We start from the raw sequence: 20311 nt of genomic DNA on the forward strand, positions 1-20311 counted from the left end.
TGTGGAGAATACTTGGGGGAATAATTGACTTTTTGTTTCGAAGACATGGAGTGTCATGTTTATGCTATGTATTAATGTATATGTAATTTTAAAATATATCCTGTGGTGATAAATGCTGTCCGTGGGATACTGAATTCCTTTTGAGATACTGAATTTTATTTGAACCAAGAGGGAGTTCCATGCCTTACGAATTCAAAGGCAACAGAATGGAAAGTAGCAAAGTTGATTTGACTTTCTGTCTACTTTTTCTTGACCATAGTAGTTTAAGTTATATTAGGAATATGTAAGGAAGAATATTTTCTGAAAGGAATATTTGAAAAATGTGCTTCATTCATTAGGCGTAATAGAAGTTACGTAGTAATTTCTTTTTTTCCTCCCCTCCTTAACATAAAGCTACTAATTTTTATCAGATTCTTTCTGTAACATTATAAAAGCCAATTCACAGGCATTTTTGTTTTCCCATGAAGATTTTCAAGCCTCTTTTTTTTTTTTTTTTCTCTTTTTCCTTTTCCTCACACAGCAATCTTTCGGAGAGTTAGGCAGGCCTATCTGGCTCCAGGTAGCTGAGTCAGCTTACAGGTTCACTTTGGGCTCAATTGCTGGAGGTGAGTAATATTTCTGGTTTCTATTTTCAAGCTTGGGTTAGTTTAACACTGTCTTGCCAGACTACTTGGTCTCATCTAAGGTGCATTTCTTCGTTATACACGTGAAGAATTGGAGGGTGGAGCCACTTTTGGTTGTGCCGTTCCCTTTCTTCCTTTATCGCTTCTGTTCTCGTATCCCTCCACAGTCCTCTGAAACTCTACTCCAGTAACAAATTTCCTTACAGGTAATTCAGATTGGTTTTCTTTGTTCTACGCACCTTGTTTTATGTAACAGTGTAATCCATTCTCCTTGAGACTTTTTCTAGACTTTCAGCATTGTCCTATCTTACTTCCAACATATCAGAGATCTTACCAGCTTATGTATTCTTTATGTTTAAATAAATGTTGTAGAAAACCATCATAAGAATTATATACTACACCAATAATGATGTTGCAGAAATAATACTCTAAATCCTTTCTTACAGCTGTTGGTGCTACTGCGGTATATCCCATAGACCTGGTGAAAACTCGTATGCAGAATCAGCGCTCCTCTGGTTCAGTCGTAGGAGAGTTGATGTATAAAAACAGCTTTGACTGCTTTAAAAAGGTTTTGCGCTTTGAAGGCTTTTTTGGTCTTTACAGAGGTAAGTGAATAAAAAATATATGTATATTGAGTCAGGGAAAACCAGGAAACTTGATATCGTACAATTTTGCTTCTGTTTCATAGAGCTGTATATTTCTGTTACCTTGAGCACTGTTCATCATACACAATTGCTGGGAAAAACTGGGCATATTTTTATTGTTACTAATTTGCTCCTTGCTGCTTAGGTTGTTCAAAGTCCTAATTTCTGGGGTGTGGGTGTTGTGGACATGATTGTTGTCTCACAAACTGAGGATTGTAACTTTTGGCTGGGGGCAAACATCGGGAACAGATTAGCATCTGAAGAATAAAGATCCATTTTACTGCAAATATTTTTTGTTAAAAGAGACGAAAGACAGTCATTTTGAAATGTACCTGTTAAACTGGATGCCAGATCTTATGCCTCATACTTTTGCAGGTAGTGGGACTTGTTTTATGATTTTGTCCTGTGAATAAGAAATTGCATCCCGCTGTTGTATTATGTTGCTCTATTTTACTTTAAAATATCAACAGTGGAACTCATAAAAGTTGTAATTTAAAAAAAGAAAAGACCTCTGGAACGCAGGTTAAGAATTCAAAGCAACTTTTTAGCAGTTTTATCAGTTAGACTGAAAGCTATCTTACATCATCTTTTAGCTTAGGAGAAGATTCTGAACAGGTTTTTATCACATCAATAAGGTGACTTACATAGAGGGTACGTGCTAGCCAGTCCTCTGAAACTGGTAGTTAGTTGAACTCTCTGTTTTTAATTGTCATTTCACATAACTTAATGAAGTGCACAATTTTCATAAGGATCAGTAAGGTATTTCTTAATTGGCACTTTTTTTTTTAGTTGGAGCAAAGTCACTCACTTCCATGATGGTCACAGCCTTTTTTTCTGCTTTGCAATGCGTTCTGTCAATGAAGACACTGGACAGTGTCCTTTAAGGGCAGTATCTGAGAAGTTTTTGCATGTGAAAATCTGTGGATTCTGGCTAAAGAGTTTTTTGTAATCTTGCAGGATTTTGCTATGCAAGTGAGTAGAGGGAGGAATATGTCAGTGAAAATGTTAATGAAATAGCTGTAATCTCCGTAAATGACGTCTTACTGGTAAATTGTTTTACTTTTTTGTTGCTAAATCTTTCACAAAAGCAAATACTCCTTGAGTTACATTTGTGAGACTATTTCTACAGTACTGTTCTACAGTACTGTTTTCTTTCTCTTCCCGCCCCCCTCCCCAACCATATGGTTTTGCACAGCAGCTTCTAAAACTGATCATTTGTTATTTTTATTTTTGTTTTCTAACCTTTCCCAAACACTTTGAAATCAAGGATAATTCCATAGATGAGTTAAAAGCAATGCTTTACACTTGAGAAAAAATGCGCTTGTTTGAAAGAACGTCAGCTTGTTAAACTTCTTAATAGTCTGTTTAAGAATTTTCTTTAAGATTGTTTGGCATAAGAAGTCCATGTAGTTGTTTTGAAAATGTTACTGTTAATGGGCAGTGTGTTACTGTTAATGGGCAGTGTTGGACTCGGAACTAGATGGTCTGTGGAAGTATATTAAACTAAACAGCAGAAACGTTTATGGAGTTGACTGGGGGTCTGTTACTGAATTCTTATATTCCTGAGCTGGATTATCCTAATCGTATTATAATATAAAGATACAATGTAGTCACTTACCGCAGTTTAAAAGATAGATCTGAATGCATACTGGAAAGTTCCTATTTTTAAATAAAACTTACAATTTTTGGTCAAGAAAATTATGACATTTCTGAATCCTGGCATCCAACTTCAGAACTAATGAAGTATCTTCTAAGGTCCCTCACTAGACCATGCAGGGTCCCAGGTTCTCTGGCACACCAAATGTGTGTGCCCAACGAGTTCACCTGCATAAAAGGAGGGGTGGGGAGGATTGTCTTGTGGTGTTCTGTCTGGTAGTTTTGGGTTTTTAAAGTGTAGGGGACTGCAGAGCTGGATGTTCTTTTCATGGTAGATCAGAGATTCAGGCTGGGAGGGCAGCATTGCTTTTTGTTATTGTCAACCTTTCTTTGTATTTAATAACTACCTTTCTCAGCATAGTAAGTCTATAAATCACACAGAAAGTACTATGTTGGAAGAAAACACTACACTGCATATATTAACTGCTGCACTTTCTATTTAGGTGCATTTGCTCTGAGCTTCCTTTTAAGGAAGTAATATAAAAATTCTGGAGGCTGAGTACTTTTGGTAATTTTGAACATTTTTGGTGAATTTTTAGCTATTATTCTTTTCACTTAACAGATAGTGGAAAACTAAATCAATACAGTTTTGTTGCTGTTATCTGGTATTTGATATAATTAGCATGGGATTTTTTTGTTAGTTAACTGGCAAACACTTTTGACAAACTGATATTCCCTAACCATGGAATAATATTAAGAAATGAACACTTCTAATAAAAACAAGCCTTTTAAGTTTTATAATTTATACATATGACAAAATGACTGTGGAGAAAATGGATTTAAAAATAACAGATGCTGTTATAATCTTGTGTGTTAGGAAGTTAAGACTGCCATCTACTGATTTTTTTCTTAAACCTATTAGTTCCTGGAAAAGTGTATGTGCTTTCATCAAATGGCAGTTCATTTTGATAGTAGCTATTTTCCAGGAGCAAGGGCCTTTTCAAAATCGGTTTCTGTCCACTAATGTGTCCTCTTGGTGAGATAAAAAATACTTAATAGTAATAGGGTTTAAAGAAGTTCGTGCTACCGTGTTGGACTGAACAAGAGAAAATCCTTTATATCCTTAGTTGACTGAAGCCTTCAAAAAACTCAGGTTAGCGAGTCAAGTAGAAGTGAGTTGATAATTTATCATAGTCATGTGTATATCTCACAATTACCCTCTTATTTTAAAAAATAATTGCAAGTTTTGTGGGAAAATGATATTAAGGGGCTAAAAATGTCAAACAAACTCTTATGTAGCAGACATATTCAAGGTGTATGTTCAGTCCTTACCCTTTTTTTCCTTCTGTACAGCAACAGTATCAGGCTTGACTTGGTTGTGGAAGGCAGATCTGGTCGCCCTTTTCATTACCATTTTCAACAAAAATCTTAATATAAAATTGTATTGGTATGAATATGCAGTGCTCTAGCAGCATCAAATACATAAATGCCATCCACCTCAAAGGATATCCCATGTGCAGAAAGGCATTTCTGTAGAGCTCTTACAGAATACTAGTTTCTGTATTAGGAAGATAATATTGCCTTATGATGTCTTTGTTTCTATAGGCTTGTTGCCACAGCTGATAGGTGTTGCTCCAGAAAAGGCTATTAAGCTAACTGTACGTATCTTTTTTTTTTTTTTTCCCCCTGGCATCCTTTTGTTTGTTAATATACACAGGTTTTATTTCCTAAAATGTGTGAAAGATGACCACTTACAAGAACTCTAATATATATGATTACAGATGTACTTGATATATGTTAATAAGGAGGAAAAATAACTTCAAATTGTGTGTAATGTATTGTATCTTTATTAGGTTAATGACTTTGTCAGAGACAAATTTACTAAGAAAGATGGTTCCATTCCACTCCCCGCAGAGGTCCTTGCTGGAGGCTGTGTAAGTATCTGTCCTGTATTCCTAGGAAAAATTGATTCTTGGTCATGTGCAGTATAGTTGGAATGACAGTTAATGGGTGTGCTTTGTCCATTTGAACAGAACTGTTCTTTTTTCTCCCAGTCACAATAACTAAAAAAGTACTTTTTCTGTTTGGAAAGCTTTGAATAATTCTGAGTTGAGTTCCCTTGGAATTACGTGCTTGAACAACTTCTTTTGGCCCAGTTTCTAACTTTCAGTTTCAGCAGTGGTTTTATTCACAAAAGGCTAAAGAGAGGGTGCCTCTTCTCCCTTTCCATACTTTTGCTTGGGTTGGCGTTCATGGTTAGTTTGGAAAGATACAGGGAGTTCTTGAGAATGGATTGTAGAGATCATGTTTGACTCTCCTTCAGCGATGTGGGGGGGAAGCTAGAACAGTTTAAAAAAATGTATTTCTTGCTGAAGATTTTAAGAAGGAAAAGAAATACTCTCTTCAATTTGCTCTATGTGAAATTTTTCTGTTTGTGAAAATGTGGAAAAACTGAACAGTGTAGCCTTATCTTTCAGATAACAGGTATGAGTGAATTTTCTGTTTAAATGACTTCATATAAAATGTAGCTACATTACTCCAGACACTAACTACATCCATCATCTAAATACAGTTCAAAAACAATTGTGTTTTCGTTGAGATTGAGGGCTGTAATTCAGTGGATCTCTTAGCAATCTGTAAGTGGTTTGAACTGATATTGATGATAGATTTTTTTTTTGTTTTGTTTTGCACGTTGGCTAATTTCATTTGTGGGATTCCTCAACAGTTGTTAACCCTATAAAATGTTTAAGGCTTGAGTTAGGTTTCTTTTGTAGTGGAGAACACTAATAACTTCCAGTTGAGTAGGCTGACAGGCTGGTATAAAACCTCCTCAGCTTACAACAAAACCTGGGGCAGAAAGGTTGTTGACCTCTGCAAACTTTTAATTCAAAGAAGCAGCCCTGAAGGGAGGCTGCTTATAGTTCTGCCTGATTGAATTTGGCAGCCTGGTACATGCTTGAGTCTTCACCTGTCAGTGTAGAAAGTTTATTTTCTGAGAAATGTGAGAAAGCAGCTGTGATGTATAGCTAGCAAAAGACTAACCTTTTTCTGGAAAGCTCAGTAACACAGAAAGCACATACAGGTTATTTATAACAGCAGTGAATATAATTCATTAGTGTTTTTCTCTGTGTTGTGGTTAAATTCATAATTAAAATCAAACATCTGATAATCAGTTTTATTATTTTACGTCCTTTTGTACTGAATGTATAATATTAAATTCAGTCTACATTAGAGGCTTTTCCACTTCCTGGTAGATACTCCTTTTTCAAAATAACTTTATTGTCTTACTGTAGTGAACATGCAAAAATTGGGGAGAAATCTGAGTTTCAGATAAGCTTTCAGAAATTTGGATGTTTCTGTGAAGCTGAGCAGACTTATAATCTGTCCAAATGCAACCCTTTCTTCTAGCTGACTGTCTTAGCCGATATTTTCATCTCCTTTTTCAAGATAATAGTTATCTCACTCAATCTGGGAGAATTTTAAACAAAGTTGGCCTTTGTAGGACAGGAGTTGACCACAGTTTAGCAACCTCGGGGATGTTCATTTCGGGGATGTTCATTTCGGGGATGTTCATTTCTTTGTAGCCTCCTCTGGATCATCTGATATCTTGCCAGTTGATGAATTTTCTGTCTGTACTGCTGCTTAGTTCCATTTTAGCAATTTCACTTCTTCCTAAATACCAGAACCTTTATTAGGAAGATATAAAGTTTATTCTTAAAGTCTGAAAGTATCAGTTGACTAAAGCAGTAGCAAGCTGATCCATTAGTCTTTCTCTTTCTCATCCTCAGTCCTGTTCATCCTCATTGTGACAGACCTTTTTTATGTTGACTTGCTTGGAAATAGTGTTGATCTTCGCCCTTCTGGTGTTCATTGTATACTGTTTTTCTACAAAATATTATGAGACATAACCAACAGTTATATCCAAGGAAGTGCCACAAGTAAGCTTAGTCCATTTCTACATGCAGGGGCACGCAAGACTTTCTGTTTGGGTGATGCTACTTTTCTTCTTTGTTTTTTCCTTTATTCTATTCCTTTTTTCTCTGTTAATATAAAATGATGGGTTGTTGTGGGACTGTTTGGGTTTTATATATGTCAAAATTATTTTCAGCATCTGGATTTGGGTAATTTGGTTTTTTGTGGCTTTTCTTTATTGTTCAACACGTAAATATTTTGCTAATAGTAGACTATAAATATAGGCTAAATGCAAAACATGCTTTTCACCTTGTCATAACATCAGAAGAAACAGCATTATACCCATATGTAGTTCTCAGACATGTACTTATTACTGTCTCTGACCATCACTTGCCTGTGTTTAGTGTTGAACCTTCTCCTGATTAACAGGAATAATGCACTTTTTCATCATTTCTGGTATGGAACTGGTAGTGGATGAGCAAGAAGAGCAAGCCATATTTTCAGCCGTTTTATGGAGTTTACAGCAGAGGCCTTCCTGACATTTGAAGGCCCACCCTCTTGCGAGCTGTACAAAAGCACATTGTGCATGCCACAGTCCTCAACCAGGAACAAAAAAAATTCTTGCGAGGAAGTGGAGGCAGCTTGGGAAGGGCTCCAGCAGACCTAGCAAATTCTCCTCTCTGGATGGCAGTGCCATATCAAAGCCTACGTATGGTGTTACAGTCTTCTAAGACCCACACATGAGGACAGGTGAAACATTTGACATTAAGACAGTAGTGATTCAAGAGAACCTGCGTAGGCTGTATAGCTCTGGAGTGTCTGCAAGAAGTGCTATATCATCCAGCAAAGGGACTACCCACAGGCATGTGCCTCCTCCAGAAACGGTAACTCCAAGAGACTGGGTCTCTTTGGCCAAAATCTTACTTCTCAGACTCCAATTATTCTCAGCTCCTGTAAGGTTATGGAACAAACTCCCATTCCCAGTAAGAGGAAGTGTCTTCATTCTCGTAGCCATTAACAAAGACATCCGCCCATGCAGTGGCCTGTTTATATGGTCAGCTGCCTGTCTGTTGTCTTTCCTTCCTTTCTGCAGGGCAGGGACCTCCCGCAGGCAGCCTGTGCCCTGTGCTCCTTGAAACCTACCTGCTAGCTGCTGGGCAATGTAAATGTCATTGGGAAGTGTAGGGTCTGCTTTGTCACAGCCCAAATATTCCCAGCTGCTCCCAAGCTGTAGCTGTATTTGAAATCTGCAGAACAGCTATGTGGGGCAGCTCAGTTACAGCGGTCAGGTCATACCTGTCAATGAAAGGGCTCTGGTCCCTGATGGATGAAACTGATACCCCATCTTCCTACCTTCCCGAGAGTAGGCTGGTTTGTTAATCATCAACAGCACTATCCGTACTTACGCATATTCAGAGAAAACAATTTCTTTTGCTACTGTTACTTTAATTAATTGAATTACATTTCATTGTAATTCATTGATTAGCCTGCATTTCTGCTTTTGGAGTTTTCAGCTACCATTAGCTTTGAGTTGCAGGGGGACTGAGTGAGGCTTTGGCAATGCTTTCCTGTATCCCGACAGCGGCTGGGGAAGCAGAGAGCGCATACCTGATATGGACAGTGCTTCTCAAAGGAGCTTATGTGCATGACTCGTGAGTACATCGTGAAGGGCAAGGTGCTGTAGGGCAACTGTTCATCTGCAGTTGGGAAGTGATGTTGAAGTAGACATCTAATGCTATGTAAATGATTCATAAGTACAGCAGACAAAGATGCTGTGATTTTAAGCTGTAATTGCTATGAGTTACACAGGAAGAAATGGATTCTTCCCATCAATGCAATGTGCATGGTGCTTAGCATTTTGAATGGATGAATCCTGTTTCATCTGAAAGACATTTCCGATTTGTGCTGCTGGGAGGAGGAGGATGTGGGGTGCCAGACAGAAAGGGTCTAAGAACCCTTCTTGGAGGTGTAGGCAATGCATCTGTTGATGATTAGAGGTTGGGGGGTGTGTGTGTGTGTTTGCACATACATACACATAGAGGTCCAAATTTACCACTGACTTAAAAACTTGTATATATTTAAACATTAAATCTAACATTTAGTCTAAATACTTTGGTATACTTGTAAAAATAATTTTCATATGTATTTATATATATATACACATACACACACAAACATGTATATAGGCTTATCAGGCAAATAGGAATGTGTCAAATATTTCTTTTTGAAAAAATAATTTAAAATGTTACTGTTTTTATTTAACAAACACAAAAATATAGGATTATAGCTTTCAGACTACTTTTCCTTCAAAATCTTGAAGACATCTACTTCTTTTAATATACTTTAAACGGATAAAGTTAGAAGCAGAATTAAACTTTACTGCTTTATCTTGATCTCTGTTGTGGACATTTAAAGTTAGGGAGAAATTTATTGTTTAGTAAAAGAGACAGTAAGCTTACTGTAGGTGCATGAACAACGACAGCTTTGCCTTGCGAAAGAAGTGCAAGTTCTTTTGATGTTTTTAAACCAGACTGTTTAAGTAACATCTTATTTTAGCTGCTTGTATGGGACATAGTTGTGGTCCAGGATGTGGTGGTTTCAAAAAGGAAGGAAGGAAGGGCTTGAAATAGGCCTCTCCCCCTTTGTAGCATATGCCTCTCGGGTGGAATTGGAAAGGGCAAGAGGTCTCATGTTGCAGGGTCATTTGTGTATTTCCTTCAGCCTTTGGCATGTCATGGGGCGTTTGCTGTGGGATCTCAAACTACATCTTTTCTCTCATAACCTTTGCTGTCAGATTTAGTTCCTTTATTTGCTCCTTGTAGAGTTATTTTACATGACATTAAGGTTAAGTAGAAGCTTTTATTACTGGTATTTTTGATGTGTATGAATAACCTCCATTCAGAAACAAATTTGTCAACCTTTTTTAAAGTGTCTGTTGTAATTTATGTGTGAAGGGAGGTTTTTATGGGGGGAAAATCTAGATGTAGTGCACCTTCTCCAAAAGAAATTCAAGGACTGCAATGTATACCTCTGTGTGTATATACACGTGCACTTGTATTTAACATACATAGCTGACAGCTGAAGTAAGATCCTTTGAAAAAGAATGATGATGATTGCCAGTGATTTGCACAGAAGCATGGAGATTTGTATTGCAACCCTGCACGCTGCCAGTTCATTTTGATTTGGAGATCCTTTGTGTCATTCTCCTCTGCACCCTCTTCTGGGGAGTGCTCTTCCTCTGCTCCCCAGGCAGCACTCTCCTCTGCCTCACGTGTTCTTCATCAGATAGTTAAGCAACCATTGACTTAAAAAGGAAAATTCATTCATTCATTTAAAAAAAACAACCCACAATGAAAAAGTGAGTTTTCTTGTGTTACATGTTCTATATTAAAGTCAGTTCTTGTCTTATCTGATGTGTCTAAGGACCTAACTCATTCATGCAACTCCAGTGAATTCAGTGCCCCTCTTCACGTGAATCAAATCACTACTGTGCAGGAAAGTTTTCCGAGCTCCAAGTATAACTGTATGAACAGTCAAGACTTGGACAGAGGTACATATTGCTGATAGGGAGTATTTAACTGGGTATCTTGACAGTTACAGCTCTGTTTGAGAAAGCTGCCTGTTGAGAAGTTTGTCAACACTGTAAATACTCAATGTTCAAACTGCTAATGTAATTAGAGAGCTTTTCAAATGGTTTTCTACTGATAATATAAGCATATATTAGGGTTTTCCTTATATTTTATTTTGCTCAATAACCCGATCATCAACTCATATTTTAATATTAATATTGTCGTAATATATAATTATGTATTAACAATATACAATTTGTAACATTGTAGATATAGTTGGTATTGCTACTAAATTATTAAAATGTGTTGTGTTTAGAGTACTCTCTTTTCATTTCTGTATCAGAAGAGGGCTGTTGCTGATTTTAACAGAAAGGTAGGCAGTTGTGCACCTAGGAGAGGAGAATGTTAATTGCAGGAAGATTGAATGCAGGGTAGAAAATAGAAATGTTTATGAATTGGCCTATTTGTGTTTCTGTGGTGGGTGTTAGGCAAATAGGAAGAGTTATTTTGGCTGCTCTGCAGGATGTGCTAATTTATAACATTACAAATAAAAAATTGAATTTCACATATATATGTAAACAAAGAATGCATATTTAATAGGCAGGTAGCAGGTAATTGTCTAGAAGGAGTGAATTTCTAGCTTAGTGTCTAAATTTAAAGTTATTTGAATTTTTTGTGTGGTGCATTGTATTATGTAATAAGAGCATTCTGCTTAATGTTTTATCTACCAAAATTATTTTTTAAAATGATGTAGGGAAATGATAAACATTTGAAATTGGTTTTCTGTTTAATGCAATACAAACAAATAAATTGGTTATTGTTTAACAGAACTTGCCAGATGAGAATTTTGTAAGTTTTATTTAGATTGGAACTTTGCCTGGCACGACAGCCATTTCATCTTGCATGCATAGGTGTGTATGAACTGTGAAGGAAAAGGTGAGATGAGAAGAGAGTCTGAAGAATGGCTTTGGACACGAGTGGTGTCAGGTAACTGAGTAAACACAATGCATTAAGTCCAAGGGACAGAAGATGGGATCAGTTTGGCTGGTCTGGGAGTGCCAGTGTTCTTCCTGATGGTTGCAATAAATGTCCACAAAAATGTAGGCTTTGATTTTCTTTCAGAGGGGTGAAGAAGTGAGGGAATAAAACGAAGATTAACGACCTAGACTGATTATTTGAGTAGAAAGTGTTAAAGACAGTAACTAATACAGTGGAGATAATTAATCAAAAGCAGGGGTTGATCTCCCACTGTTTGGGTCAAAGTGCTTTAGTAAAGCCATAACAATGATGATTTTAAATGTCAATATTGAGTGAAGTAATAAACGGGGCCTGCAATAAAAGGATGGCACTGTGCTCAGTAAAGGTTCAGTGAAGTATGGGGGGCTTGGTCAGTGAAGATTTTGATGCTTCATGCCCCCATCCCATAGATTCTACCTGAGTGCTTGGTCATTCTCAGTAAGAGCTGTTGAGGTTTGCAGTGCTCTTTTGTCTCAAGTCTAGAATAATTCAAGTTACCAGCTTCTAAGACATGCTTCAGGGCTAATCTCAAGTTTATTCTGCCTGCTTCTGGAGAGAGGAAGATTGTGCTATAGGCAGAAAGGATTAGCGTTCATTAGTTCTGAATCAATTAGCAAAGAACACCATGCATGCTGTCCAGGAGGTGCTGTAGCAGACTATTGATTTTCCTTCACACACACACACCCCCCCAGCATCACAAAGAGAGTTTATTTCCTGGGCAATTTAGAAGTGGAAAAAAGCTTTAATTGCAGATGTTTTGCATCTTTTTCCTTCACTAAGATTTGATGGGTTGGAGGAATAGATCAAGATTAAGAGGAGCTTTTAGATTGTGGAAGAAATGCTTTTTAAAGTTGGCTGTATTCAAGTGGTTATATGCCATAAATTTTAAGGAAGTCATTTTGATTTTTAAATGAAAAAAGATGGCTTAGGAAGAGGGAAAAGAAAGCTGAGTAAAATTTAGCTGTTTTGTGATGAACCACACACTTATCCAGAAGTGAATGGTAGTACCTACAGCAAACCAGGGAGAAATCTAAACATGTCACTTTAAATAGGTTTACATGCTTCTGAAGCTGAACTGTCAGATTGAATCTCTCTCAAACCTGAAATGTAGTTCTTTGAAAGTCTTTGGTTAAAGTGCAGAATCTGAAGCAATTCTGCAACACTAGTCCTTCAGCCCTGCTAGCAGAGTATTTCCGCATGTAAAATCTGTCATGCTCAGCTCAGAGAAAGATGTGACTCCTGTTTCTATCTAGTATCATTTTTTGAAATGTTACTCTTCCTATTTAAATTTTTTATTTTGTTTCCACTTAGAACAATTAAAGGCTGCTAAACAAAACTCCAAACACCTTTTCTAATAATTTAAAATTACACCATTAAATGCAAATTTACCTTTTAAACAGCATCACCACTAAATGCAAATAACATGTCTACACATTGGTGATGAATTATTATTGAATAAACATAAGGTCGTCTTTATATGTGTTTGATGCTCTAGTAGCACAAGTCTAATGATTATTTTAGTTTAGTATTTCATGTAATATCTGATTGATAGACTTTTAAACACAGCCATGACTCCTAGAAAGTGATGTCAAGGAGAAGAGCAGAGACAAACTGAATTAATCCACCTCTGTGGACTATAAACATATAAATGTAAAAATTTATTTCGTACAAACCCATGATTTCTGATTTGGGACTTTTAACTTCCAGACAGGTGCTTTATTAAATATCTCTCATATATTTTTACATGAGAATATCAGCCAATGCAGTGAGAAGTGAAGGCATGCAGCACCTTGCAAAAGTCAACCTGTCGCCACCTGCTCTAGTAACACAATTTACTTCCTTTTTCTTTTTTTTCTTTGGGCTTGCAGGCAGGAGCTTCCCAGGTCATCTTCACTAATCCACTGGAGATTGTGAAGATTCGGTTGCAGGTCGCAGGAGAAATTACCACAGGACCCAGAGTCAGTGCCCTCTCTGTTATAAAAGATTTAGGCCTTCTTGGTCTTTATAAGGTATGTATTTCTGCTTTGAGTGGCTTCATCGTTTTATGCTAAACTTTTACATTGTTGAAACAAAACCTGTTAAAAACAAAGAAACCTTTTGAATTTAAAACCAATTTCTTCCTGCAGGGCAGCCCCACAGTGGAAAACTGAAGAAAACCCACTTCTATATTAATGGCAGTGGGATACAAAAAAAATGCTCCCCCATTCTATCCTTTGGCCTTTTATGCCAAGCTACAGGGAGTCCTGTATTGCAGACCTGCTGGCTTCTGGCACTGATCATTTCATTTGGTGGGGTTTTGTGAAAAGTTTCTTTAGCTTTCCTTGTGTATTTTTCTTACATTTATTTTGAATCTCTGTTATCTCTATTGTTATCTTTGCAGCAGGATATTCTCTTTGTCTTAATAATTTGACGGCAGTGAAACAGTAGTGGAGTTTAGTAGGATTCAGATTTTTAAGAAGTTAAGTGGTGGGATTTGTCAATAACGAATTCCACTAAAAAAAGGTCCATGCTGTACTGTACTTCAGCAGAATGCCAGTCAACAGATTCCTTCCCTGCAGGTACACTTACTACCATCATTACAGATCAGATGTAATGGAGCAGAAGCTATTAGTTTTCTTAAACAAGGAAGAGTATTTCTTCCTGTATCTTCTGCCAGTGCAAGGGGCAATAGGTAAATTCAGCAGTTATATTACCTGTGACTTAAAAAACATTGTTTTACGTGATTTGTCCATAGACCTGCAATAATACTATAAAAATGTGCAAATTTACTTTTAGAGCTGAAGCTTTTGTTTTGAATTCAGGGGATCAGATTCATGACCATTACATTTCCTAAAGATCACAGGTGTGTTGGGACATGGGACAAAATTACCATTTCTGTTTGCAGTAATTAAACAATTGAGCCCACTAAAAATTCTGCTGTTCTTTAGAACTCATTTTAGAGCATAAAGTATCTGCATTTAAAATCATTAAAGGCACGAGTTTCTCTTTATCAGGTCTTCTGCTTAAGCCACGTAGAGTTTGTAACGTGTGCTGTCTATTATTATAACTACTGGGTGACTGGCCTCAGGTGGGTCCATTGTGTGCAGGCTGCTGGCTTGGCATATACTGGTTGGGTATTGAGGCCAGGAGTGGTGGTTTTGTAACATGAAAGCTTTCAGGGTATGCAAATGAGGTTTTTGGACATGTAAGTGCTTATTGAGCTTTGTACAGAAGGAGTTATTTTAGTTGGTAACAGACTGAAGTTACTAAAAGAAGAATATTAGGTATGTTTTATTACGAGTATTCCACTGGTTTTACAGCATGCAAAGTTCTGTTAAGGAACTCTCTGTAACTCAACCTGTCTCTTTAATGCCAGGTTGTGGCCAGGACCTACTCCTTGCAGTATTATCATAGGCCGCTAGTTTTGTCTCCCTGTATCTTCCCTTAACTGAAAGACTCCCATTTTGCAATGGTTTCCCTCTTTTTGCTAGCCTTCCTGTGCAGCTTCTTCAGTCAACCAGATGATGATCAGTGGAGGTCACTATGAGGTCTTACAGTCCTCAATGATACTTTAGAAAAGCTTTTGTGTTTGGTGGAAATAATGGCATGCAAGGACTTGTCTTGCTGCTTCCGTGGTTGTGGGTTGTTGTCAGCAAGACGTAAGGACAGACCTTTATCACTTTCTTCATTGCATTTGGACACATCATATGTAAAAGGTATTTATCCTAGGTACTGATGTCAGGATTGATGTCACGTACTGCTTACCGAAATTAGACACGAACCTTGAATCTTCCTCATTCTAGAAACTTACTTTAGATGTGCTTTATTCTTTTGTCAAGGTCGACTCTACGTCTTCTGTTTCCTGAGACATTTTATTTTCTGTGTTGTTTACCTGGTAGATCAAAAGAGTTGGTACTTCCTGGGCTCAGGCTGCTTGCTGGATATCAATTTTAACTTATTTACAAAATTTATTTGTATTATGTCTGTTTTCTGTGTGACAGGGTGCCAAAGCATGTTTCCTCAGAGACATTCCCTTTTCTGCCATCTACTTTCCTGTTTATGCTCATAGTAAACTGATGCTTGCTGATGAAAATGGCCATGTGGGAGGGCTTAATCTCCTTGCAGCTGGAGCCATTGCAGGTAATTTTGCAGAATGTTTTCTAGAAGTAATTTTTTTTCTTTTAGTGAGTAACATTTAATATTCATTCAGTAGCCCCATATAAAGGAAGGGTACTGTACCATTGTATCTGATTTAATCTAAATTTGATCACTGTTATCCTTAGTGGGAGGCGATGTAATTTTGATGAGAGCTAATTACATTTGCATAATGTGGATAAACAGCGTAATGCAGCTCAGCAACTTGTAGTCAAATTTGATCTGTCTGTCTCAATGGGGTTTTACTTGTTACTGTGCTCTCAGAGTTGAAGGCTAATTTGAATCTTTGATGAACATAAAATGAGATATCATAAGAGCGAAGAAGAGAATGACTTATCTAGTTTTGGATTCCTGAATAACTGAGAAGAAACTTAGTTTAAATGTAATTGCTAAAAATGGGGCATTTGTTTGTAAAGAAGCTGAAGTTAAAGTATCATACTCTGAAACTTACAATATTTTAAGACTTCTCAAAAATATTTAGTATAAAGAGAATAGGCAGCTGTGATAAAAAGTTGTTTTTACTAAATGGCAAGAGGTATAAAAATACTAGATGTGGGAACTGTAGTGGTGGACGTTTAAAAATGTGGATACGGATGGCCAGATTCTGCACTGCCGAGGATTAGATCACTAGGATGAAAAACAGGTATCTGCAGCCCCTCAGTCGTGAACGATTCAGTGTTGGAATCTGTGCAGTTTAGAAACATCATTGGGCTGAACAGACCTTTTGTTACGTGTTACAGTCGTAAGGAATCGCTATGTATACATCAGTCATGAGCAGTCTGTGTGCAAAGAGCAGTTTCCCGTGTTGGACTTGATACAGAGCTTGGCTGCACCTGCTCTTTGCCAGTTGGTATGTTCTTCGTGCCAGAGGGGAAGGGAGAGACCAGCTAGGAAACTAGTAACAGAATTGTAGCCCTGCTTATTCTCAAGTAACGCAGAGCTGCCAGAAATGGAAAATTATTTAGCTTACTGTACTCATAGAAGCACACATAAATGTTATTATTTAACTTGTATCATCTCATATAAAGACTCACTGTTTTTAGATTGCAAACTTCACAGCTTCTCTTCATTTGTTTGATTAGCGTTTCTGGGTCACTCATACTAAGTGATGAACCCTGTTAAAAATGTGTGGAGATCTTGTAGGCCTAGTTTTATAGCGTGTACAGGAATCTGCCTTTCTGAATTGCAAATTTCAAATTCCCAATTGCTCGATCTATTCCCGTTAAGCATGCACTGCAAGGAAGAATACAGTCTGAACATATCTGCCTGTAAAGGAAAATCTGCATAGGGTTGCTATTGGTTTATGCTTGTAGGCTTAACTACCTTGCTTCTGTTTTCTTTTAAAACCTCCTGAATTGACCAGCACCACTTTTGAGAGTTTATGATCACCTGTGCAAATCAGTGACTTGTTAAACTTTTAATTCAATGTTAACCAATAGTAGAAGTTCAACAGAAGTCAAAATTAATTTCAAAATTCTAAGTCAGAAGATGGTTCCTCTTTTTAAGAGGTTGAAATTTTTACAGTATTCAGAAGTATTCAGAAATATCTCAGCTAACACAGTTCTATACTGTGGAGTACATTTCTGAAAACTTTCTCCTTTCCTTTGACTAGAAAGCTGAGAGTGGTGCCTTGGAAGTGGAGATTTGTTCTTCCATCCCTGTTGGCTAACACCACGCTGTTGGTAGTAAGCAGGCTTGTAAAACACCTTCATTGCCCTCAGCCTTTTTATGGCTTGCCTATTGACGTAAGCAGCATCTATTCTCCTACAGAACAGTCCAAACAGCAGTACAAACATATTTCTGTAGAACAGGCATTTTAAGTAGTAGATTTCTTATTAACACCTTTAACAAATGGATGTGCAGGATTCAAGTTCCCAAATCAATCATCTGTGTAATTTGCAAAATATACTGTAGAGCATTAACAAATACAGTAAGGTTGCACAACTAATTTTTGTCATGGATATCTTTCATTGCATATATAGCGTATGTGTGAATTTAAAAATGCCTCTTTTATCTGTTTGAGACTACTGTTAATGACAGCCCACTAGAAGATGTTGAGAGAATTGCTGTTGATAGTTTATTATTATTTTCTTTACTTTAGCCTTTAAACTTAGAAGAAACTCAAAAGGACTATACTAAGGACAACAGTTTATTAGCATCAAGTGTAAGAACTTGCATTTTTAGTAATGTCCAGTTCTTGCAAAAAATACTTAAGTCTGCAGTTGTATTTTTCAGTTAGAAGCGTTTCATCTTTTACAAGATTCTTTGTGCAAATTAAATATCGTTTTCTTCTAAAAGGTGTGCCTGCTGCTTCTTTGGTAACCCCTGCTGATGTCATCAAGACAAGACTGCAAGTGGCAGCTCGCGCCGGTCAGACAACCTACAGTGGAGTTATTGACTGCTTTGGAAAGATTCTAAGGGAAGAGGGCCCTTCGGCTTTTTGGAAGGGAGCTGGAGGTGAGAAATGCACTCTGAATATTAAGGCTGACCCTGAATCTGCAAATTAGCACTTGCTTTGTTAAGGACTCAAACTAGAGCAGTATTTACAAGGTCTGATTCCAAAAAACATAACATTTTGTTAAAAATGTTTAGCTTCTCTCCCAAGAAACTTCTCTTTGTTTGACACTATTATTTGTAATATTTAACAGCTCGCGTGTTCAGATCTTCACCCCAGTTTGGTGTTACTTTGGTCACTTACGAGCTTCTGCAGAGATGGTTTTATGTCGATTTTGGAGGCCTGTAAGTCAAATATTTGCTTTTTAGCTTGCACAAAAAACCTGCCAAGTTAAAAAATCTTACTTTTTTCCATGTATGGCACCACTTAAACTTGGTGACTTTGAGCACCTGTACTTAAAATTACAGTATGCAAAAAATCCCCCCCCATCCTTATATAATTGAAACAGACATGCATGTTTTTTCTAAATAGACGAGGAGATAAAGAACTATTTTGTATTTATTTTAATACACTACATAAAATTCGTATGTCCATTGTAGCATGGTATTTTGTCTATTTTCCCCGTGTCAGTGGAAGTTAAAAGAATTTACAAAGCTATCGGTAAAAATGTAACTTCAGTCTTGGCCTTGATTTCCCATTAAGTAGTGGTCTGAACTCACAACTTTACTTGACCATAGAAGTGAATTAATTAAGTCAGCTTTAACAGTCTTCCATACTCAGACAAAAGTCTTAAGTCTTTAGTCTAGATTTTGTAAAGTTATTCAGGATTAAGAAAACACTTTATTTAAAGGAAAGGCTTTTTTTCTTTTTCTTTCTTCAAACAGCAAGCCTTCTGGATCAGAACCTATGCCAAAAACTCGAATTTCAGATCTTCCTCCCGTTAACCCTGAGCACATTGGTGGATACAGACTTGCTACAGCTACATTTGCTGGTATAGAAAATAAATTTGGTTTATATCTTCCAAAGTTTCGATCTGGCGTCACCTCAGCGCTCAACCAAAAAGTAGCAGCTGAATCCTGAAGAGATGTTTCAACCTAACCAAGTGATGCAGTGGAAAGAGTTCACAAGAGTAGTACTATATTTTTTCCAGTCAGCTGCATGTTGTTCTAGCTGAACTGAGCTTGCAAATCTAATTACTCCTTTCTAATTATTAATAGATACCTGCATTTATTTGTTTATTTGCACACAAGGAACTGATTGAAGCTGTGGTTCTATGCCTTGTTTTAACCAGTGGCATGAATCTGTAGCCTAGGCTTTGCCTTGCACAGCTCACATTAATGTTACTGTACATATTGTACATCTTTGTACAGAGACATCATGGCATCTATACACATACATTTATATAATGGGTATTGCAGTTCAAAATAGTTTGGAATGTACAGAATGTTTTAAAGGCGTTTTGTTAATAATCATGTGACAATAAAATATTTAAAAAACACTTAAGTTTGTTCACTTCTTTGTGTTTATAGGAAAGTTGCCCAGTGTGATTTATTCCCCCCCCCGATTACAGATCAAAATGTAAAGATTAGATGTACCCATTTAATGAATGTACAGTACAAGACACAGCCTCTGAAGGAATACTGCTAGTTGCAAAGCTATTAAAATGCAATGTGCTGGCTTGTAAGTGTAAGAGAACACAGTAATTAGATGAGTACATGCAATATTTTATTATGCAGTGCTACTTTGTAACAAGGAATCACCTCAAAATACATGGTAATACTAAATGTTTGATAGATCTTACCTCTATGGTAGCATATTTAAAACACAGTGAGATAATTGCCAGTTATTAGCAGACTCAAGAATCTTTACAGGATTTATTACTCAGAGTGCTTTTTTTTTCCAGAATGGAAAACTTTTTGTAACTAAAGACTGCCTTCCATTTTTGATTGTTTTACCACTGAAAGATGAGGTTATTCTGGGGGAAAAAAAAAAAAACCACACCACAAACCCCAAAACTTTTATATTCTTTTTATATGCAAAACGGATTTTTTTAGAATTCCAGTTGAGTGGAATGCTAAGTAAAAAGAGAAGAGAAAGGAAGAGCTTGAACTATTTCTGGCTTAATATCTGCCAAAAGTCTATCTCGTGTAATTTTTAAATGCAAGAATGTCAGAGGAAACAGGGGAGTCTAGATTTCTACAGTCCTAGAGAAGAAAGGCAGTTACGCTACCCATGTAGCCAGAGAAGAGGTGGGTGGGTTTCCAGCCTTGCTTACTGAAGTATGATGACCTCCAATCTTTAGTTTTACATGTTTCTTTCAGGGTTAAACATCCTGGAGTACAGTGTATCCCAGTGGTATAAACTGATTTGAGGTCCTGTTATTTTCTTGCTCAGGTGACAGCTGGGCACTATGAAGAGTTT

The 20311-nt window shown here is 37.0% G+C and overlaps 1 protein-coding gene across 3 annotated transcripts in view; it reads left to right on the top strand.

Annotated features, from left to right (window-relative positions):
- The window catches only part of SLC25A12 (solute carrier family 25 member 12), a 53769-nt gene extending 34392 nt beyond the window's left edge, over positions 1-19377 (top strand). For all 3 annotated transcript variants that reach the window (XM_075512596.1, XM_075512594.1, XM_075512595.1), the window contains exons 10-18: positions 521-605; positions 1070-1228; positions 4469-4521; positions 4717-4797; positions 13230-13370; positions 15342-15480; positions 17794-17952; positions 18144-18234; positions 18775-19377. In XM_075512596.1, coding sequence (XP_075368711.1) covers positions 521-605; positions 1070-1228; positions 4469-4521; positions 4717-4797; positions 13230-13370; positions 15342-15480; positions 17794-17952; positions 18144-18234; positions 18775-18970 — 1104 coding nt within the window. In that variant the 3' untranslated portion in view covers positions 18971-19377. The remainder of the gene's footprint in view (positions 1-520; positions 606-1069; positions 1229-4468; positions 4522-4716; positions 4798-13229; positions 13371-15341; positions 15481-17793; positions 17953-18143; positions 18235-18774) is intronic.
- Positions 19378-20311: the final 934 nt, after the last annotated feature.

This window comes from Mycteria americana, chromosome 9, assembly GCF_035582795.1.
Source record: "Mycteria americana isolate JAX WOST 10 ecotype Jacksonville Zoo and Gardens chromosome 9, USCA_MyAme_1.0, whole genome shotgun sequence".
Lineage (NCBI taxonomy): Eukaryota > Metazoa > Chordata > Aves > Ciconiiformes > Ciconiidae > Mycteria > Mycteria americana.